Below are 23295 nucleotides of genomic sequence, written 5' to 3'. Positions count from 1 at the left end.
ATGAATCAAGCACTGTTCTAAGCACTGGGGCAGATACAGGTTAATCAGGTCGCTCACAGTCTAAATAGGAGGGAGAACAGGTATTTAAACTCCATTTTCCAGTTGAGGAAATGGAGGCACAGAGAAGATAGTGACTTGCCCACGGTCACATGGCAAGTTACCTCATCTGTTAAATGGGGATTAAGACTGTGAAATCCATGTGGCACATAGTAAGCGCTTAGCAAATATAAAAAAGGGGAGGGGGCAGTGGTGGTGGACACAAGTGGTGGAGCTGGGATTACAACAGTGCTCTGCACACAGTAAGCGCTCAATAAATACGATTGATGATGACCCCCAGGCCTGAGCTCTTTCTATTAGACCACGCTGTTCATCTTAGGGTACTTTCCCTCACGAGAACCCGCAGATGCCCTCAGTGAATCAGTTGCTGATGAGTTGGTGAATTTCTAGACTGTGAGCCCGTTGTTGGGTAGGGACCATCTCTATACGTTGCCAGTTTGTACTTCCCAAGCGCTTAGTCCAGTGCTCTGCACACAGTAAGCATTCAATAAATACAACTGAATGAATGATTGTTCTGGCCTGCCTAGGGGCAGGGCCACCCAGAGGGGGGTTTTGATTCTTGCCCTGGACCAAGCCCCCACTGCCAGGGGCTGTAGGTAATAATAATAATAATAATAATAATAATAATAATAATAATATTTATTAAGCGCTTACTATGTGCAAAGCACTGTACTAAGTGCTGGGGAGATTACAAGGAGATCAGGTTGTCCCACGGGGGGCTCACAGTCTTAATCCCCATTTTCCAGATGAGGGAACTGAGGCCCAGTGAAGTGACTTGACCAAAGTCACACAGCTGACAATTGGCAGAGCCGGGATTCGAACCCCTGACCCGACTCCAAAGCCTGGTCTCTTTCCACTGAGCCACGCTGCTTCTCTCCCTCCACTGCTTCTCCCCCTCCTCGCCCCCTGCCACTGGCCCCCCTCACTTCCTATCTTCTACCAGCCAACGACCCCCACCCCCACCTTTCTATAGGCCTGGGAAACAGAGGACCTGGGTTCTAATCCCAGCCCCACCACTTCTCTGCTGTGACCTTGGGAAAGTCATTTCAGTATGCCTCAGTCACCTCATCTGTAAAATGGGGATTGAGGCCGTGAGCCCCATGTGGGTCAGGGACTGTGTCCAACCCAATTTGCTTGTAGCCACACCAGCGCTTGGCACATAGTAAGTGCCTAACAAATACCACAATTATTAAATACAGTAATTGTTACTGTGACAGTGAATGGGTAACCCCCCACTTCTGCCTTCATGAAGGGCCATTCAACCTAAATGACACAAATTCTTCACTGAAGTTAAAAACCCACCCTCAGAGTCAGCAGAACAGGTTTTTATTCTGCAGCCTCCTGCGAAGGTGCCTAATCGAATGACAGCTCCTTGTTTAATTTAAAATTGTAATGATATGCTTTGAATTACTGTAACAAAGATTCAGTGGTGGTTTAGTAACACTTCCCATACAGTATAGAACATGGAAAGCAGCTTCATATTATATTTCTGGTGGTCGGAGAATGGATCCTAATTTATAACATGTGCGTCTGTCATTAACCACAGCTTGTGATCCATCCATTCATTATATAATCATATTTTTAAGGAACATAACCCAGTTGTCATTTATTAATAATAATAGTACTTGTTAAGCACTTATTATATGACAGGCACGGTTCTAAACGATGAGGTGGATACCAGCAAGTCAGGTTGGGCGCAGTGCCTGTTCCACATGGGGCTCACAATCTTAATCTTAATCCCCATTGCACAGATGAGGTAACTGAGGCCCAGAGAAGTTAAGTGGCTTGCTGAAGGTCACACAGCAGGCACGTGGAAAGAGCACAGGCTTTGGAATCAGAGGTCATGGGTTCAAATTCCGCCTTTGCCACTTGTCAACTGTGTGACTTTGGGCAAGTCGCTTCACTTCTCTGGGCCTCATTTCCCTCATCTGTAAAATGGGGGTGAAGACCGTGAGCCCCAGTGGGACAACCTGATCACCTTGAACCTCTCCAGCACTTAGAACAGTGCTTTGCACATAGTATGCACTTAATAAATGCCATTATTATTATTATTATATGCTTGTATACAGAGTGCTAAGAAAAGACTCCATGTTCATACGTATAAATTGGATGTTGGGATGGTATGACCCGGGGTGGGGGGGAGGTGTTCGAGCAGGGAAGTCTTCCTGGAGGAGGTGGTAGTAGTAGTAACAATAATAATAGCAGTATTTCTTAAATCTTTGCCTTACGCCAAGCCCTGTACTAAGGGCTGGGGTAGATACAAGGTAATCAGGTCGGACACAGTCCCTGTCCCACGTGGAGCTGACAGTCTACGTTGGAAGGAGAACAGATATTGAATCCCCCTTCTACAGATGAGACTACTGAGGCACAAACAAGGAAAGTGCCTTCTTAGAACTCAAATCCTATGGCTTCCAGAGCCACGCTCTTTCCACCAGGCCACGCTGCTTCTCCTAGGTAGGATTTCAGGGGATTTTGAAGTCAGGTAGAGTTGTGGTCTGGTGAACCTGAAGAGGGTGGGAGTGCCAGTTTCCATGAGTTGGTCAAGCGTGCGACAGGTGACGGGGAGGTCCCGGGACAATGGGAGCTGGGGAGCAACAGTGAAGAGAGCAGCAACGGAAGAGGGAGAGAAGTGGAGGACAGCAGTGGAGCTGATGGCCGGGAGCTTCTGCTTGAAGCGGAGGTCTTTGATGACGTTTTAATAAGATGATCCAATTTGTTGCCAATTTGTACTTCCCAAGCGCTTAGTACAGTGCTCTGCACACAGTAAGCGCTCAATAAATACGCTTGATGATGATGATCCAGGCAGCAGAGTAGAATGACGAAGGCTGAAGTGTATCAGCGGCTGACCTTATCATCTAATTGGAAACTGCCTAGATCTCAAGCCCAGGGAATAGCAGTTTGGACAGAGAGGAGGGAGGCAGATTTGGGAAGTGCTGGAGAGGGAAAACAGTTTGGACTTTACAAGACTGTTTGTAAGAGCTGAATGATAGTGAGGAATTGAAGGCGGTACCAAAGAAGCACCGTGGCCTAATGGAAAGACCATTAGGCTGGTAGTCAGGGGACTTGGGTTCTAATCCCGGCTCTGCTGTTCGTCTGCTGTGTGACCTAGGACGAGTTACTTAATTTTTCTGTGCCTCAGTTATCTCATTTGTAAAATGGGGATTAAGACTGTGATCCCTATGTGGGAAAGGGACTGTGTCCAACTGGCTTATCTTATGTCTACTCTAGCGCTTTGTACAGTACCTGGCACATAGTAAGCGCTTAACAAGTGTTATCGAATAAAACTGCAAGCTCATAGGATTGGCAAGGTTGTGGCATCATCAACTGTGATAGGGAAGTTAGAGGTAGAAGTGGATGCTTTCAGTTTGTAGCCATGGAGACTTTTAGGTGTGGTTGGATGTCCATGTGTCGCCTTACCTCCTTCACCTCCCCACAGCACCTGTATATGTTTGTACAGATTTATTACTCTATTTGTTTTACTTGTACACATTTACTATTCTATTTATTTTGTCAATGATATGCATCTAGCCTTACTTCTATTTATTCTGATGACTTGAAACCTGTCCACATGTTTTGTTTTGTTGTCTGTCTCCCCCTTCTAGACTGTGAACCCGTTGTTGGGTAGTGACCATCTCTATATGTTGCCAACTTGTACTTCCCAAGTGCTTAGTACAGTACTCTACACACAGTAAGCGCTCAATAAATACGATTGAATGAATGAATGAGTTGGGTGGCCTGTTGGGGCTAGTGGAATAGAATTGGGAGTCATAGGCACGGAGACGGTGGCCAAGGCCCCGGGAGTGGAGGGAGTCAGCCTCGATGCTGGATTTCAGCCAAGGGTGGGCACAGCAAGGCTGCAGGAGGGAAGGAAACGGACTGTGGAGGTGATCCAGGGCTGCGGGGTCCGGTGCTGTATGTCAAGCAGAGGCGAGGAGGCAAGAGAGGTGGGCTTGGCCAACAGGGAGGTGATGAGTGCGTGGACGGTTGCACCGACTGAGGGAGGGTTGGTAGGTATCCAGGAAGGGGATGAGGAGACCTTGAGCACATAGAGAGGGAGGGAGCAGAGTTCGGGTGTCTAACTGCCCAACTCTCTTGGCTTCCGGTTGCTGCGGCGGATGAGCTGACTGGAACTTTGTTCTCCGGCCACTCAAGCAGTCTCTCGCTGCCGTTTTCTTACAGGAGCGACTGTCTCTGGGGGAAAGAGTCCACTCCCTGTGCCCGAGTCGGCCGCTGTCCGAGGCCAGACCCCACCTGTGGGCTCCTCCTCCATCCAAGTCAGCCTCCATGACATGCGGCGCAATGTGGCGGAGCTCAAGATCCAGCTTCATCAGATGAGGCAGCTCCAGGTATGGCCGGTATCTCCCTGTACACCTTTCCCTCTCGTCTCTTCTCCTCTTCCCCCTCTCGTCTCTTCTCTTGCCCCCCTCTCCCTCTTCCGTCCCCACTCTGTTCTGCACCTCTACCCCCAGCTCCTCTCTCCCTCTTTCCATTTCTCTTCTTCTTTCCCTCCCCCCTTGTCGACTGAAATCAGTTAATCAGTGGCATTTGCTGAGTGCTAACTGTGTGCAGAGCTCTGTACTCAGCGCTTGGTAAAGCACAGTATGACAGAATTCGTAGATGTGATCCCTGAAAACAAGGATCCTACAGTTTACAGGTAAATAGATGTACAACTCCCCTTTAGTTTATCTGTGGGAAATAGTTGGGGTGGAGATGGGGTGTGTGTATGTGTGTGCGCAAGCACACGTGCACATGTGTCTGTCATGTGGTTTTCAAGCAAGGCTGTCCTCCGTATTGGAATGGAACCTCAAACTTTCCTTCTTCGTGCCAGTAGTGGTTTGGGAAGTTGTTCAAACCACTGGGAATGTCTTCCCAAGAATCAATGAATCCATTGTGTTGAGCACCTACTCTGTGCAGAGCACTGTCCTAAATGTTTGGGAGAGTACCCTACAGTTGGTAGATACGATCCCTGCCCTCAAGGAGTTTATAGTCTAGCGGGGAAGACAGACATTAAGATCAATGACAGGAACAGCAGAATTTAAAGATACATCCATAGGTGCTGTGGGGGTGTTGGAGTGGAAGAGGTGAGAACTCAAGTGGTCAGGTAATGGGAGTGCTGAAGTGGACACAGGCAGGGATTAGGATGGGATGAAGGGAGGGAAAAGCTAAGGTGAGTGAAGAAGGGTGAGGTCAGCAGGCGTCAAAGATTCTCCTCAGTGGGAATGAGCTGCGCTACCCAGTTTCAGCATGGAGACCCCTAGGCTCCCAATGGGGCCCACAGCACGGGAGGCCAGAAATCAGGTGTGTCTGGGGCTCTCCCACCTCCTCTGCTCCCCCCACAGCTGTTGTCAGCGAGCCGGGCCATCTGCTGAAGCCCTGGCATCTGGTCTCACGTCTGAGTGGGCACCATCTCGGAGCTATGGTCAGTGTCAAACATTGGCCGGTTCTGTGATCCACTTGGCCTTCCCAGACTGAGCCCCTTCCTTCCTCTCCCCCTCGCCCCCCTCTCCATCCCCCCCATCTTACCTCCTTCCCTTCCCCACAGCACCTGTATATATGTATATATGTTTGTACATATTTATTACTCTATTTTACTTGTACATATCTATTCTATTTATTTTATTTTGTTAGTATGTTTGGTTTTGTTCTCTGTCTCCCCCTTTTAGACTGTGAGCCCACTGTTGGGTAGGGACTGTCTCTATATGTTGCCAATTTGTACTTCCCAAGCGCTTAGTACAGTGCTCTGCACATAGTAAGCGCTCAATAAATACGATTGATTGATTGATTGATGGCTTAGCAGGCCTCTCCCGCTCCACACCGTAAGCTCATTGTGGGTGGGGAAATATGTCTGTTATATTGTGTTGTACAGTGCCCTGCACCCGGGAAGCACTCAAAAAATAAGATTAATTGATCTGCGATGCTTGCTGGGCCTTTCCCCTCCAGCCCACCTTCCCAGCCCTCTCGGGCGTCGCCGCTTTCCACCCTCCCCGGGGTTAGTGGTTTTTGCTCCGATGCAGCTGTCATGGGCCCATGGCTGCTTGGGAAAAATCCGCACTTTGAATGACAGTGCCGAAACGCTCATTTGAATGATATTTTTTGTAACAGCTCTAAGACAAAAGCCCTTGCTCCCACACCTCCGCTGAGCTCTTCAGCGTTTTAGTTGTCTCTGGGATGCACAGTTCCTGGGTCTTAATGAAGACAGCGGAAGGCAGGTAGTACTTGATGCTGAGTGCCCTTCATGATGCCGCCCCTGCTACCTCAAAACCAGATTTTGTTTGATCACGGCTGGAACTTTTCCCCCAAAAAACAAAAATATGGTATTTGTTAAGCACTTGCTGTATGCCAGGCACTGTGATAAGTCCTGGGATGGATACAAGCAAGTCAGGTTGGACACAGTCCCTGTCCCGCAGACAGTCTCAATTCCCATTTTACAGATGAGGTAACTGAAGCACAGGGAAGTGAAGTGACTTGCCCAGGGTCACACAGCAGACGTGTGGCAGAGCAGGGATTAGAATCCATGACCTTTTTAGACTGTGAGCCCACTGTTGGGTAGGGACTGTCTCTATATGTTGCCAACTTGTACTTCCCAGGCACTTAGTACAGTGCTCTGCACACAGTAAGCGCTCAATAAATACGATTGATTGATTGACCTTCTGACTCCCGGGCCCAGGTTCTATCCACTACGCCATGCTGCTTCTCTAACACGGTCCTGACCCTTGAGATCAGCTGCTCTGGGGGCGAATGGGTTGCTTTTGTGGCAGCCCTGAGCCTCCTGGGTTTGCTTGGAGACACAATAGAGGAAAAAACAGGTGTTGGAATTGAGCAAAACTTGTCTTCTCTTCACTGGGTTTCAGTCGGGACCTCCCCACCCTGTCCTCTCCGTCCCGGAACCTCTGTCCTGTCCTGCCCTTTCCCTACTGAAGACGAAAATAGTTTAGCACGGTTAAGTCGGCACAGGCAGAGCCCATTTACCTTCAACTCATTTATCCGAGGCGGAGAAATGTGGCCCTCTCCGCAGAGGAACCTGGAGGTGCAATAACTTGACCGTCATTAGTGGCGAATGGGGCTCACCAGGATGGTCTCAAAAGTCTAAAATTGAATTATAAATTCAAATATGCTTCGCTCCGTGTTCCGAAGTGGGGAAGCTGTGTGAAGTCTTCTGTGCTTGGCAGCACGCTACAGTAATTAGATAATTAAATCATGCAAAAATCCCAGGCAGCAGAGCCTATTTGCAGATGAGCATTTCATTTCCAGAATTGATGGGTTATTTTCCACTTGACGCGGGTGCGTCCTGGAGTCTGAGCCAGGCCTACGCTGGGGGAGAGCAGAGGGGTGCTGGGGATCCAGTTCTGATTATCCCCTCCATCTCCCCCCGGCTTCTTCCCCCTCCCCTCCAACCCCGATTTCAGGGGTCTGAGAAGCCTTGGGCAACATATCACGCCTGCTCCCTGGGTCGGCACTGATTTCCCCCACCAGGCTGACAGAGGTGTTCTTCCTTCAGGCAGAAGCCGCCCCTGGAGCCTGCCTCCTAATAAGGGAAGCAGCCTGGCCTAGTGGATGGAGCATGAACCTGGAAGCCAAAAGGACTGGTTTCTAATCTCAGCTCTGCCATTTGTCTGATGTGTGACTTTGGGCAAGTCACTTGGCTTCTCTGTGCCTTAGTTACCTCAGCTGAGAATGGGGATTAAGACTGTGAGTCCCCTGTGGGACACACACTGGTTCCGCCTTGATTAGCTTGATAATGATGTGTATATAGCTATAATTCTGTTTATTCTGACAATATTGACACCTGTCTACTGGTTTGGTTTTGTTGTTTGTCCCCCCCTTTTAGACTATGAGCCCGTTGTTGGGTAGGGACCGGCTCTATATGTTGCCAGCTTGTGCTTCCCAAGCGCTTGGTACCGTGCTCTGCACATAGTAAGCGCTCAATACATACGATTGAATGAATGAATGAATCTACGCTTAGAACAGTGCCTAGCACATAGTAAGGGCTTAATTGCTGGAACCAGAAAGACCATTTGCCCTTGGGTGGAGTCAGCCAGAAGCAAAACTGACAGACAGAAGGATCATCATCAATGGCATTTACTGAGCACTTACTGTGTGCAGAGAGCACTATACTAAGCGCTTAGCACTGTATTAGTTTCTGTCAATCTTAACCACTTGCAGCCGACTCTGGCTGCCCCCCTCCATCCCATCCATTTACTACCTTCCCACTGGAGTGCACTGACCCAAGACGTGGGGGCATGAACATCCCATCATTGGGGGAACCCCTATGTCTTTGAAGACGCCTAAATTACCTCAGCCTCTGCCTCGCCCCACTCCCCATGCCCGCAGGACATTCGAGCCCAACCCAGCCTGCTAAACTGAATGAAAACTCCTTTTCCACTATCACCTCTAGCCCCAGTAGCTGCAGAGCCAGGAGGGACACAGTGGAGAGGACGACGGCCGTGCGGAAAGCTAGGGAGGCATAATAGCCCATTGAAATTTCAGGGGAACTTAAGGTCGGCAGGATGGCAGGGCTCCCTGAGTGTCTGCATGAATGAATTTGCTTGGTGGATGAGTTGACAGGAGCCTCCGGGCACCCAGAGATAACCAAACATGTGGGCATCCCCGAAATAGAGAAACACCCTCCCCACAACTGGGACCAAGTGCACGGCCTGGTTCCTGTCCCGAGACAGATGGCGAGCCTCCATCACTCCCAGCCGGGCCTGTCAAATGCCAGTTTGGGTTTTAAAATTGGAACTTGAAACCTGGAGAATTTGAGCGGGAATTTCCATTTCCGGGCATGGTAGGTGAGAGAGAGATCCGAGGGGAGAAAAAGTGGGAGAGAGGAGGGAGAACTTAGCTCTGTTGCCATATTTTTGGACTGGAGAATAGGTTCGCTGTGACTCTCGCTGACCTCCCGTCTGCCTTCCCCTTGTCAAGTTCTGGTATTCCTTCTTCTGCTGTTCCGGGTTTCTGGAGAGCAGAAAGAAACGGGATGTGGCTGGGTCTGAGCTACCCACGTCCCTGCCGCCAGCCGCGGTTACCACCACCTGTGTCACTGTCATCCTCAGATCACCTGTCCAGTTGCCCCATGTGCGGGTGCTGTGCCAGTCTCATCTGTAAGGCTATGAGCCCCAAGTGGGACAGGGACTATGTCCAACCTGATTTCCTTGTATCCACCCCAGTGCTTAGCACATGGTAAGCACTTAGCAAATACCACAATTATTATTAGTAGTAATATTAAGTGGACCGGGAACTATACTAGGATGTAATCGGTGCGGACTGTTTCTCGGACTGCTGCCTTAGCTCCTTCCCTTCCCCACAGCATCTGTATATATGTATATATGTTTGTACGTATTTATTACTCTATTTTACTTGTACATATCTATTCTATTCTATTTTATTTTGTTAATATGTTTTGTTTTGTTCTCTGTCTCCCCCTTCTAGACTGTGAGCCCACTGTTGGGTAGGGACCGTCTCTATATGTTGCCAACTTGTACTTCCCAAGCGCTTAGTCCAGTGCTCTGCACACAGTAAGCGCTCAATAAATACAATTGATTGATTGATTGATTGCAGTAAGGCCAGCGGAGCAGTGTCAGTTCTCCCTTCTCCTTGAAATAACATCTAGAAGCAAGGACGATCAAATCCGTTCAGCCGAAGGCCGTTGATTCGAGCTCGCTTCTGAGCACCGCAGAGTACAGTGTTGCATTGCCGGAGACGTCGGTCGAGCAGGGAGAATTGAAGTTGATTTCTTTTGTGTTCCAGCTGCAGAACCAGGAGCTGCTGCGGGCCATGATGAAAAAAGCAGAGCTGGAAATCAACGGCAGAGTGATGGAGACTGCGAAGAAGCTGGAGGATCCGGTGCAGCGACAGCGCGTCCTGGTGGAACAGGAAAGGCAGAAGTACCTCCGCGAGGAAGAAAGGATTGTCAAGAAACTCTGGTGCGTGTTGGCCTCGTTCTCATTCGTAAATTCCCTCATTTGTTCAGCTGTTAATTCCTACAGGGTACTGGGTGCCTACCTCTGTGCTTGGCCTTGTGCGAGGTGCTTGGGAATATCAATCAATCAGTTTGGTGGCATTTATTGAGCCTTCCTGGGTCCAGAGCACTGTAATAATAATAATAATAATAATGATGGCATTTGTTAAGCACTTACTATGCGTAAAGCACTTGTTTTTAAGCGCTGGGGAGGATACAGGGTGATCGGATTGTCCCATGTGGGGCTCACAGTCTTCACCCCCATTTTACAGATGAGGTAACTGAGGCACCGAAAAGTTCGGTGACTTGCCTAAAGTCACACAGCTGACAATTGGCAGAGCCGGGATTTGAACCCATGACCTCTGACTCCCAAGCCTGTGCTCTTTCCATGGAGTCACGCTGCTTCTCTGTAATAAATGCTGTGCTAAATTCGGGAGAATACAACAACAGAGAGGGTAGACACCTCCCCTGCCCACAACAAGCTTCTGGTCTAGAGGGGGAGAAGGACATTAATATAAATAAGATATGGATATAATAAGAATAATAATAATAATGGCATTTGTTGAGCGCTTACTATGTGCAAAGCACTGTTCTAAGCACTGGGAAGGATACAAGGTGATGAGGTGAGGTTGTCCCACGTGGGGCTCACAGTCTTAATCCCCATTTTCCAGATGAGGGAACTGAGGCACAGAGAAGTGAAGTGACTTGCCCAAAGTCACACAGCTGACAAGTGGTGGAGCCGGGATTTGAACCCATGACCTTTGACTCCCAAGCCCGTGCTCTTTCCATTGAGCTACGCTGCTTCTCAGATATGTGCACATGCGCTGTGGGGCTGAGGGCGGGGTGAATTCCAAGTACCCAGGGAGTGCAGGTCCCAGTGCATAAAGAAGGGAGAGGGAATTGGGGAAAGTGGGCTTAATCAGGGAAGGCCTCTTGGAGGAGATGTGACCTTATTATGCCTGCCCACAAGGAGATTACAATCTAGGGGGAAAGACAAACCCAGAAATGGCTAACAATTTGTCATCAGTAATGATAATAATGATTGTAGAACTTGTTAAGCACTTACCCTGTGCCAGACACTGCACTAAGTGCTGGGGTAGATACGAGGTAATTGGGTTGGGTACCTCCCAAGTGCTTAGTACAGTGCTCTGCACACAGTAAGCGCTCAATAAATATGATTGAATGAATGAATGAATGAATAAAGGATTCACAATCTATATCCCCATTTTACAGATGTCGGAACAGAGGCTCAGAGAAGTGAAGTGACTTACCCGGTCACACAGCAGACAGGGATTAGAACCCAGGTCCTTCTGACTCCAGGCCCTTGCTCTATCCACTAGGCCTCACATGTTTCTCTTGATGCCTCTGTCCCTTTCTCCCTCCCCCTTCCGTCTCCAGTCAGGAAATGGAAAAATCCCAAAGTCTGGAGTGTAGAACAGCTGGGGTGGGGCGGGGTGCTGTGCTCCTGCGGGAAGTGAAGCAGCAGGGCTCAGTGGAAAGAGTCCGGGCTTTGGAGTCAGAGGTCATGGGTTCGAATCCCGGCTCTGCCAATTGCCAGCTGTGTGACTTTAGGCAAGTCACTTCTCTGGGCCTCAGGTACCTCATCTGTAAAATGGGGATTAAGACTGTGAGCCCCCCGTGGGACAACCTGATCACCATGTAACCTCCCCAGCGCTTAGAACAGTGCTTTGCACATAGGAAGCGCTTAATAAATGCTATTATTATTATTAAGTGGACTCCAGAACCCCACGCAGCCCAGTTCCAATGGAAAAGGGCGTAGGCACACTGTCTGCTTATAGGGTTAAACCTTCAGGTTTTTTTCTTTTCCTCCTCCAAGTGAAATCTGAAACAATCTATGCACAGGAGGAAAGCTGCTGCCTGAAATACTTGTTGGAGGGGAGTCCGCGCTTACCTAGTGCCTCCTGTTGAAACGAAGCATTCTTTAAATCTCCACTTCTCAGTGGAGATTGGGCGGTGGGGACCGGGGGGACTCTCCCTGCTAGATAACCAGGAGCAAGCAGGGGCACCCCCTGGTTTTCACCTTAACGAATCTGAATCTAATAGCCAAGATAAAACGGGGCCAAATTAACCTTTTGATCGCTGAGCTGCAGTTAAATTACACCACATCCGGCCCAGGCGGGAAAGAGAAACGCTTCTTTGTGCTTTAAGAAATCTCATCCCCGGTTTCTCATTGAAAACATATATCAAGCAGCACTTTGGAAACGGGCAGGTTTTTACTACTTATATGCCACCAGAGGAAGCACATCTTTTGTGCTGATGAAAGTGTTGTTACACAGTTCAGATTGATCACGGAACGATTTCACCTTTTGTTATAACGAATTGCAATGTTTCTGGGTATTTCCAACTGCTAGAGGACTGTAATTCTTCCGGCAGGTAGGCAGCTTGGATTTCTTAACTTGGAGGCACCGTCCCTGCCCTGTGGAAGTTTATACTTTCACTCATGTCTGGGGGGAGAGGCCAGGAATGTATGGGTTGTTAGGAAAAAGGATGAAGAAGGTTGCGTTGACTTCTATACTGCAAGCCTCTTTTGGACAGGGAACACGTCCATCTACTCTATTTTATTGTACTCTCCCAAGCACTTAATGTCCAGAATACAGTAAGCGCTTAATGAACGTGGTAGATGGATTGATTCTAGTCCCAGGGGAATCTACATATTCTCTGAGGCCCAAGAAATTGAAGATGAGCAGATCAGAGCTGGTGATCAGAGCAGGTCAGAGCTGCTGAGTAAAGGTGAGAAGGAAAGACCACGGAAAGTATCGGGGGGCCGGGGGGGGCTCTTTACTGGACATCCAGACCAAAAGGGGAACAGGCTATCTCTGATCAGCTCACCACGTCATCCAGTCTCAATCTGACAACAAGAGGGGATTTTTTTTCCACCCAGATATCATGGAACAAAGCAATTCTGCAGGGCAGTGGGTTTTTGGATTTCACTGGGGCCAGTTTTCTGGGAAAGGAAATAGAGGATTGAAGTAGGGCAGACAGATCCTTTTCTTGATTTGACTCCTTCTGTGGGTATCTCTGTCATATATATTGAGCGCTTACTATGTGCATAGCACTGTACGAAGTGCTTGGAGGAGTATAACGTAAAAGGGAAAAATCGGATGAGACCCTGAAGGTAGATGAACAGCTTGGAATAATAAGAATGATAGTATTTGTGAAGCACTTAGGTGTCAAGCACTGTGCTAAGCACTGGGGGGAATACAGAGCAATTAGATCAGAGTCCCTGTCCCACATTGGGCCCACAGGCTAGGGGAGAAGCAGAACAGAGAGGCAGTGTGGCTCAGTGGAAAGAGCCCGGGAGTCAGAGTCAAAGGTCGTGGGTTCAAATCCTGGCTCCGCCAACTGTTAGCTGTGTGACTTTGGGCAAGTCACTTCACTTCTCTGGGCCTCAGTTACCTCATCTGAAAAATGGGGATTAAAACTGTGAGCCCCCCGTGGGACAACCTGATCATCTTGTAATCTCTCCAGCGCTTAGAACAGTGCTTTGCATGTAGTAAGCGCTTAATAAATACCATTTTTTAAAAAAGTGCAATATGGCCTAATGGAGAGAGCATGGGTCTGGGACTCAGAAGGACTTGGGTTCTAATCCTAGTTCTGCCAACTGTTTGCTGTTTTGCCCTTGGGCAAGTCCCTTAACTACTCTATGCCTCCGTTTCCTCGATTGTAAAATGAGGACTGTGAGCTCCATGTGAGACAGGTAACAAGTTATGTTACCAACTTGTACTTCCCAAGCGCTTAGTACAGTGCTCTGCACACAGTAAGCGCTCAATAAATACGATTGATGATGACAGGGACTGCATCTAACCTGATTAGCTTCTGTCTAGTCCCTTAGAAATGCACTTAGAAACTGCTTGATACATAATAAGCGCTTAACAGGGACCATTCAAAAAAGGCAGTGACTCGTTTCAGGTGAGGAAACTGAAGCACAGAGAAGTAAAGTGACTTGCCCAGCAGGGATGGGTGGGGGCACTGAGGAGGATGTGTCTCTGCTCCAACTTGTACTTCCCAAGCGCTTAGTACAGTGCTCTGCACAAGTAAGCGCTCAATAAATATGATTGATTGATTGCTCGTTGTTCAAAGACACAATGTCTGTTCACTTGTTGCCCTCTGGTGGCTCCTTTTCATCATTGCCTCCAAGTTCTTGTCCCCCTCGCATCCCCCGTTGCCACATAATAATAATAATAATAATAATAATGATGGCATTTATTAGGCGCTTACTATGTGCAGAGCACTGTTCTAAGTGCTGGGGGGATACAAGGTGATCAAGTTGTCCCAAGTGGGGCTCACAGTCTAAATCCCCATTTTACAGATGAGGTAACTGAGGCTCAGAGAAGTTAAGTGACTTGCCCAAGGTCACACAGCAGACATGTGGTGGAGCCGGGATTCGAACCCATGACCTCTGACTCCAAAGCCCGGGCTCTTTTCCACTGAGCCACGCTGCTTCTCTATCTACTTAATGGGACCCTTGAAAGCGCTTAGGGCCTGAACTGAGACCTTGTGTCCTAAAGCCAGGGCCTGCCCCTCTCCCCGGGGCCTGTCCTGTTGGGGTGGGGCAATGTCAGCGGCAGCAGAGGCAGTATTCAGGATGCCCAAGCAGCTCTATTTGGGAACAGCCACCCGGCCTGAATGGGCGAGGGCAGTGGCCCTAAACAACGCCCGCGGTCCCCACCGGCTGCTTGGAGAGTCACGATGAATAATGGGATTTGACCTCGCCTGGCCAGGATTAGCGGAAAGCTTGGAATGTGTGATTTTACAACTATGCCCCTCCCAGAAGGCTGGGATCTCGTTGCAGTTGCAAGTGGTGCCGTCTTTGAAAACTGGGCCACTTCAAGCCATGCTTTATTCTGGTGATTGCTGGTACAGAGTGTGAGAGAAAAAAAGAAGTCAGAATTGACCCACTAAACCACGTCAAACAGTTTGCAGGTTTCTGTACAATTTCTTAATTTGTCTTGAAGGCCTGAGACCTGTCAAGATCTTCAGTGACAGGGGAGGAAAGACTCGGGAAGATGGTGGAGACAGGGTCACTGCTAACTATGCCCTGGGCATGCCCGTAGTAGTCCTTCTCCTTCTCCATTTTACCTCCAGTGTTGCCACTGCCGGGAGCCCCCAAGGGTAAGCGTGGCGAAATATGTCTGGAGAGGTAGCAGGTACGTACGTATTAGGTAGTTGTGCAGGGCCTGAGACAAATCAGTTTTTAACACCTATAACAGAAATAATAATACTAGCAATATTTATTAAGCACTTGCTATGTGCCAAGCACTGTACTGAGCACCAGGGTAGATGCAAGACACTATCCCTGTCCCACATGGGGCTCACAGTCTGAAGAGAGAGGGAGAACAGGTACTGAATCCCCATTTTACAGTTTCCTTCTCTGTAAGATGGGGATTCAATACCTGTTCTCCCTCCTCCTTAAGACTGTAAGTCCCCATGGGGACATGGACTGTGTCAGACCTGATTAATCTGAACCTACCCCAGGACTTAGAACACTGTTTGACAAATAAGGGCTCAACAAATACAATAAAACGATAATGATTCTATGCTGAGAAACCACAGCTGAGACGGGCTTCTGCAAAATGGGATCGGGGACCACCTGGGAGTTGGGGCAGGGCCGCGTCCCTTACCCATCTGCCTCCCTCCGCAGTGAGCTGGAGCAGTTCGTGGAAGACTTGAAGAAGGACTCCTCCTGGGCCGGGAGAGCCGTCACCCTGAAGGACGTGGAAGACGGAGCCTTCCTTCTGCGGCAGGTGGGAGAGGCCGTCGCCACGCTGAAAGGTGAGCCTCCTCCTCTCGAGGCTGGGAAGGGGTGGGCGGCCACTGCCGTCCGAGAGGGCTCTGAGCGGGCAACGCGGCCGTCCCCGGACAGCGTCGGTGAGGGCCACGGGCGGGTGAACCCGGAGCCTAGGCAGCGGCGCCTTCAACGGCTTCCTGTCTCTCTGGGCCGGCAGGAGAGTTTCCAAGCCTGCAGAACAAGATGCGGGCTGTTCTGCGCATCGAGGTGGAGGCCGTCAGGTTCCTGAAGGAGGAGCCCCACAAACTGGACAGCTTACTGAAGAGGGTCCGCAGCATGACCGATGTTCTGACTGCACTACGCAGGTGACCCAGGGTGAACGCTGGCAGGGCCGCCTGAGGCTCTCAGGGAAGGCCAATACCTCGTCGAGACTTAAAAATAATAGTAATGATGGTATTTGTTAAGCACTTACTATGTGTCGTGCACAGTTCTAAACACTGGGGTAGATACAAGCTAATCCGGTTGGACACAGTCCCTGTCCCACATGGGGCTCACAGTCTAAGTAAGAGGGAGATGGAGGTATTGATTTCCCCTTCTACAGATGAAGTAACTGAGGCACAGAAGTGAAGTGATTTGCCCAAGATCACAGAGCAGGCAAGTGGCAGAGCCGGGATTAGAACCCGGGTCCTCTGGCCTCCAGGTCCGTGCTCTTTCCACTTGGCCATGCTGCTTCTTTATAAAATAATAATAATAGCAATGGCATTAAGTGTTTAAAGTCATGCTGCATGCCAAATACTGGGGGGTATTTACAGGATATTGGATTGGATACAGTCCCTGCCCCCCACAGGGCTCCCAGTTTAATCAATCAATCAATTGTATTTATTGAGCGCTTACTGTGTGCAGAGCACTGTACTAAGTGCTTGGGAAATACAAGTTGGCAACATATAGAGACAGTCCCTACCCAACAGTGGGCTTACAGTCTGAAAGGTGAAAGCAGATAATCTCTCAAATCAGTGGTAGTTTTTGAATGGTTACTGCGTGGCAAGCACCATACTAACCATCTGGGAGAATACAGTATAATAGAGTTGGTAGACACGTTCCCTGTCCACAAGGATCTTACAGTCTACAGGGGAAGGCAATTAAAATAAATCACAGATGGGGAACTGGCAGGGTAAAAGGATAAGTACATAAGTGCTGTGGGGCTGTGGGTGGGTTGGGTATCATATAAGCAAAGCAGGAGGGGAGAGTGAGTAGGGGTAATGAGGGCTTAGTTGGAAAAGGCCTCTTGGAGGAGCTGTGATTTTAGGATGGTTTCGTAGGTGGGGAGAGTGGTGGTCTGTCAGGTACGAAGGGGTTGGTGTCGGAAGAAGTGGGCTGTGCGCTAATGTGAGACATCAGTTAATACCTGAGCATAATGCAAGTTTTCTTCAAAAACACAACCCTTACGTCATAGGAGAACTCACTGCATTTCACCACTGGAGGTGGGTTTTAAGGGGCGACGGAAGGGACGGGTTTGAAACCAGGGAGGAAGCAGTTTAGAGGATGTTGGACTTGGAAAATGAGTTTTAGACTGTGAGCCCACTGTTGGGTAGGGACTGTCTCTATATGTTGCCAACTTGTACTTCCCAAGCACTTAGTACAGTGCTTTGCACACAGTAAGCGCTCAATAAATACGATTGATTGATTGATTTTATTTCCCGGAATGCTGAGAGCCACTCCATTCCAGAAATGGTTCACCAAGACAGCGATGCCTATTAAAAGGGCTGTCTGTCTTGTCGTCTGGAATGTCGACTCACCACGGCTTGGTTTGAACGCCAGTGCCGTTTGTGCAGCGTGAATATTACATTGCAACAATTGTGCGATGAACGAGACATGCCGTGACAAACTACCCTCCTAGCTCGCTGCTTATCTGCCCCTGCCTGAGGATAGGGATTTGGCAGGTAGAGGAGAAGGGCCTGGAGGTAGGAGATATAGCAAAGGAGAGTTTGGTAGCAATTCGGGGGGGCGGTTGGCAAACTGAGGCCCCCGATAAGGCAGTGAGCATAGAGGCAGGTCTTTTTTTCTTTTTAAATGGCATTTGTTAAGCGCTTCCTATGTGCTAGGCCCCTTTCTAAGCACTGAGGTAGATACGAGATGATAAGGCTGGACACAGTCCACGTCCGACATGGGACTCCACAATTGTCCACAATTTTACAGATAAGGTAACTGAAGCACAGAGAAGGTAAGTGACTTGCCCAAGGTCCCACAGCAGACAAGTGGTGGAGCTGGGACTAGAACCCAGGTCCTTCGGACTCCTAGGCCCGTGCTCTGTCCACTAGGTCAGCCTGCTTTTTCCTAGAGGTGGTTGGCTCTCAGAGGGCCGTGCGTGGGGAGACTGGCGGGACGCTTCAGGGTAAGGTTTATTCACTTGTCCTCTGGAACCAGTGCGGTGTCTTAGGTATGAAATGAGGACTCAGCCACTGTTAGGGGGTACTAGAGCAAAGCCGGTTTGGAGCCCCAGCAAAGAGAAGCCGCTCCTGCTGACAATTGTGGTTCTTCCTTAGACACGTGACGGACGGGCTTCTGAAAGGCGCGGACCCGGCCCAAGCCGCTCAGTATGCGGCCCTGGAAAAAGCCACGGTGGCCGACGTCCTGAGACACCAGGAGGAATCGGGGCCCCCTCAAGGCCGGTCCACCCAGACCCCCTCCTCGGCCACCGGGGAGGCCACGGTGTCCACGCTCAAGACTGAAGTGGGGGCCGCCTCATCCGGGTCGGCTCCCCGAGCCCCGAGCTCTCCCGCCCTCAGCCACCCGTCCCAGCCCTCGGTGGCTCCGGCCGGGCCCGCCCAGAACCCCCCGGCGGGGGGTGGCCGGCACCCCTCCAGCCCGCCCAACCCCGGCCAGGATTCCCAGGCCCTCCCATCGCCTCAGGCCCCTGCCAACGGTTCCACCGTGCAGAACTTGTTCATCGAAGAGATCCACGGCGCCAGCACCAGGAGCCGGGCCGTATCCATCGAGGTAGGGTGCGGGCTTCCTTTTCAATCCAGCGACTCCCCGGAAATCACAGGGGGATGGAACGGGGGTGAGGAGCCCGGCCGGCGGGACTCTGCCCGACAAGCCCATCTACAGGCTGGGAGGGAACCCGTTTTGAGCACTGAATGGCCACGAAGTGGGAGAGTCATTGCCGCTCAAGTCCCTGGGGGCCCCCGAGGCAGAGTCTGGAGCTGCTGGGGGAGACTCCGGCTCTCTGGGTGTTGGTTTGAACAGCGATGATTGGCTTCCTACCCAATCTTGCGCAGTGGAGGTGACCATACACAAGGCCATCCCCAAGTAGCTGACATAGTGAAAAAGAATTCCAGGCAGCGTATCTTTGGAAGTTGCCATTTTTCTGCATTGTGAGCTTACAGTTTCCCATGTCTAGATCCCCCAAAATGGTGTGGAGCAGGGTCGTCAGTGGGAAAAGCGGCCTTGCTAACGGGCTTGCCGTAGGGCGGGAAGGAAGCCATAGGCAGCTGGGGCTTCTGGGGCCTCCGTCTGAAACATCGGGAAACATCGAGAAACATCGGGAGCCGGCCAGCAGGTTGGCCTGGCAGGGTGCCGAGTTAAGGGACTGCAGAGACCCTTGGGAATCCAAGTCCCGCAATGACCACGGGCTGGTGCCTCTAACAGCCAAAAGCTAAATTTTTATTATTATCATATTCGTGTCAAGCACTGTTTTAGGCACTGGAGTAGGTACAAGCTAATCCACACTTAGAACAGTGCATGGCACAGAGTAAGTGCTTAAAAAGGACCATAGTCATTATTAATCAGGTCAGACACAGTCCCTCGTCCCCCATGGGGCCCGCAGTCTAAACAGGAGGGAGAAGAGCCATCGAATCCCCATCTTACAGATAAGGAAACTGAAGCATGGAGAAGTAAAATGATATGCTCAAGGTCACACAGCAGACAGCTGGAAGGAGCCAGAATTAGAAGCCAAGTCCTCCGACTCCCGGGCCGTGCTCGTCCCACTAGGCCACACTGTTCCCCACTCCCAGCCCTGGCCACATTTGCTTTACGGCAGGATTTTTTTCCACTATATGGGACCCAGGCGCAGTGGATCGCAGAAAAGAATCGATTAACACATTCCTGTTTCTTCCCGGCCCGCAGAAAGCAGAAAGGAAATGGGAAGAAAAAAGGCAAAACCTGGACCACTATAACGGGAAAGAGTTTGAAAAGCTGCTAGAAGAAGCTCAAGCCAATCTCCTGAAATCCATCCCCAACCTGGAGATGCCCCCACAGGCAGCTGCTCAGGCAAAGGGAGACGTGGCAGACAAGGCAGACCTCTTGGGTGAGAAGCGGCTGTGTCGTGATGCTTAGTTTTGCATGCCGAGTAACGGAATCAATCTGTCAATCAATCAGTGGTATTTACTGAGTGGTTACTACGTGCGGCGTAAGCACGGTAAGACTGTGAGGACCCAAGGCTGACGCTAAGGCTGAGAGCTTCCCCCGCTCTAGACCGTAAACTTACTGTGAGAAGGGATCCTGTCTATCAAATTTGTTACACTGTACTCTCTCAAGCACTTGGTAAAATGCTCTGCGCGCAGTAAGCATTTACTATTAATTGATTGTGGTAGGAGGATGACAGTGTTATCAACAGAGATGGGAAAGTTGGGAGGCGGAGAGGGTTTGGGAAGGAAGAGTAGTTCCGTTTTTGACACGTCTGAGATGCTGTCGTTGCTTCTGGTTCCATCTGTTGCCTATAGTTTGTCTGTCTGATCTCAGTCTTTGTTGTCGAACCCTTAAGAGAAGTTACCCTTAGAGCACGACACTCAAAAGCACAGGCTTTTGGCTGCAGCTGATTATTTCAGGTTATGTCATGTGCTTAGTGTCCGAATCCCGGCTCCACCACAAGTCTGCTGTGTGACCTTGGGCAAGTCACTTAACTTCTCTGAGCCTCAGTTACCTCATCTGTAAAAATGGGGATTAAGACTGTGAGCCCTACGTGGGACAACTTCATCACATTGTATAACCCCCAGCGCTTAGAACAGTGCTTTGCACGTAGTAAGCGCTTAACAAATGCCATGATGATGATGATTGTTATTATTATTATGACAAGGCTGGAAGATGTCCAGAAGGTATTTAGAGGGAGCACTTTTTGGGTGGATTTAGCTCATCTGTATGTTTGAGGGATAAAAATATGTAATTGCATGTGTGAATGACAAATCTACCACTATCTTAGCTCAGCCACGAGTTGGCAGGATCTGTAATGTAATCTGTAATGTGTGCGAAGGACATAATGTCTCTCAACCAATGGTTTTGCTTAGTTGTTGACTCTTGAAATTACCCAGAGCTTCTGCATTTGAAAAGAGGATTTTGGAATCCCTTTGTTAGGGTTAAGGATCATCCTGGCAGTGGGGCTGTGGGGTCCCTGAGGAGAATTCACTGTTAGCCCTTTTGCCTGAGGCTGCATTCTTGAAGGGGAAAGTGTTGAAATTCATTTGGGCTATTTGTGAGACCTTTGGCTGACTCAGGCTGTTTGGATTATCTGTTGATTTCATTTATCCATGCTAATCATAACCTCATTAATAATAATAATAATAAAAATGATGGTATTTGTTAAGCACTTACTATGTGCAAAGCACTGTTCTAAGCCCTGGGGGATACAAGGTGATCAGGTTGTCCCACGTGGGGCTCACAGTCTTAATCTGCATTTTACAGATGAGGGAACTGAGGAACAGAGAAGTTAAGTGACTTGCCCAAAGTCACACAGCTGACAATTGGCGAAGCCAGGATTTGAACCCATGACCTCTGACTCCAAAGCCCGTACTCTTTCCATCGAGCCATGTATTAGCACAGCTACTTAATAATAATAATGGCATTTATTAAGTGCTTACTATGTGCAAAGCACTGTTCTAAGTGCTGGGGGGGTTACAAGGTGATCAGGTTGTCCCATGGGGGGCTCACAGTCTTAATCCCCATTTTACAGATGAGGTAACTGAGGCACAGAGAAGTGACTTGCCCAAAGTCACACAGCTGACAATTGGCAGAGCCGGGATTTGAACCCATGATCTCTGCTCCAAAGCCCGGGCTCTTTCCACTGAGCCACGCTGCTTCTCCTACTTGAGAGTCAGGGGTTAAGACTTCTCCCTTCCCTCCTCCACCAAGCTCTAGGGCACCAAATGTGGTCTCCCCCCACCCCCCGATTTAACCAGAATGAAAATGAAAACATGCTGATGGGGGAAGAGATTTGTTTATGGGCTGGGTTTCACCCATGTTAACAGAACTAGAGAGAAGCTGGAAACAATGTCCCTAATGTTCTTTGGATGGGTGGTGCTGTTTGTGAATTTTAATAGTGCTGTTTATATTGTTATACTGTCTCTATATGTTGCCAATTTGTACTTCCCAAGCACTTAGTACAGTGCTCTGCACATAGTAAGCGCTCAATAAATACGATTGATGATGATGATGATAGAGGAGTCCAGGGTTGGGAAGTGGCCCAGAGAAAATAGGAAGTGCTTGAGGGGAGTTTGGGCATCTTTAAGAGTGTCATCGATCACCTCAGTGAACTCAACCCAGCCGCGTTCATACGAGTTGGAAGTGCATGTGCCTTGAAACAATCAATCAATCAATCAATCATTCGTATTTATTGAGCGCTTACTGTGTGCAGAGCACTGTACTAAGCGCTTGGGAAGAACAAGTTGGCAACATATAGAGACGGTCCCTACCCAACAGTGGGCTCACAGTCTAGAACGGGGAGACAGAACAAAACAGAACATATTAACAAAATAAAATAAATAGAATAAATATGTACAAGTAAAATAAATAAGTAGAGTAATAAATACGTGCAAACATATATACATATATACAGGTGCTAAGGGGAAGGGAAGGAGGTAAGGCGGGGATCTATTTAAATTGAGTTATAATGCTCAGCACCAAGATCTCTAAAGTGTAACCGACCCTCGAGGACTTCAAGTTGGGGTTACGGGCTACAGCACTATTTCCCAACCGATGGGCCAGATGGCATACTGTGTTAATCACATGGGAGAGTAATACCACTTATTGTTGGACACAACAGAAGAGCCAATCCCCGCTCTCAAGGAACTTACAGTCTAGAGGGGAAGAAAGACACCAAAATAAAGTACAAGTGGGAGGAAGCAGTAGTGTAAGTATACGTAGATAACTGCAGTGATGGAGAGTGTGAGTCCAAAGTGCTGAAGTGGCAATCGGAAGGGGAAGTAGAATTTGAAGAGGAGATTAATCAGGGGAGGCCTGCTGGAGGAGATGTGATTTCAGAAAGGCTTTGAATTTGAGGAGGGCAGTGGTCTGCCCGATATGAAAGGGGAAGGGAATTCCGGGCTTAAGGAAGCGCTTGAGCAATAGGTCAATGCTGACATTACTGAGAGTAAATTGGATGGAGAGGAGTGAAATTCGTGAGCTGGAGCGTAGCGAGAAAGGAGTGACAGTAAATAGCGGGACATGATGTGGAGGAAGAACCGACAGGATTCGGTGACAGAAGGAATATGGGGGTTAAAGTCGAGGGTCATTACCCAAGTCAGTGGACCTGAGAGGCAAT

At 49.2% G+C, this 23295-nt stretch overlaps 1 protein-coding gene across 13 annotated transcripts in view; it reads left to right on the top strand.

Annotated features, from left to right (window-relative positions):
• The window catches only part of KIAA1217 (KIAA1217 ortholog), a 323485-nt gene that overhangs the window by 287565 nt on the left and 12625 nt on the right, over positions 1-23295 (top strand). For all 13 annotated transcript variants that reach the window (XM_038755764.1, XM_038755767.1, XM_038755768.1 and 10 more), the window contains 6 exons: positions 4237-4403; positions 9805-9980; positions 15678-15808; positions 15982-16129; positions 18308-18761; positions 19890-20070. In XM_038755764.1, the coding sequence (XP_038611692.1) occupies positions 4237-4403; positions 9805-9980; positions 15678-15808; positions 15982-16129; positions 18308-18761; positions 19890-20070 (1257 nt within the window). The remainder of the gene's footprint in view (positions 1-4236; positions 4404-9804; positions 9981-15677; positions 15809-15981; positions 16130-18307; positions 18762-19889; positions 20071-23295) is intronic.

The sequence above is a fragment of the Tachyglossus aculeatus genome, chromosome 13, assembly GCF_015852505.1.
Source record: "Tachyglossus aculeatus isolate mTacAcu1 chromosome 13, mTacAcu1.pri, whole genome shotgun sequence".
Classification (NCBI taxonomy): Eukaryota; Metazoa; Chordata; class Mammalia; order Monotremata; family Tachyglossidae; genus Tachyglossus; species Tachyglossus aculeatus.
Note: the sequence above shows the minus strand (reverse complement) of the source record. Positions and strands in the feature narration are given on the sequence as shown.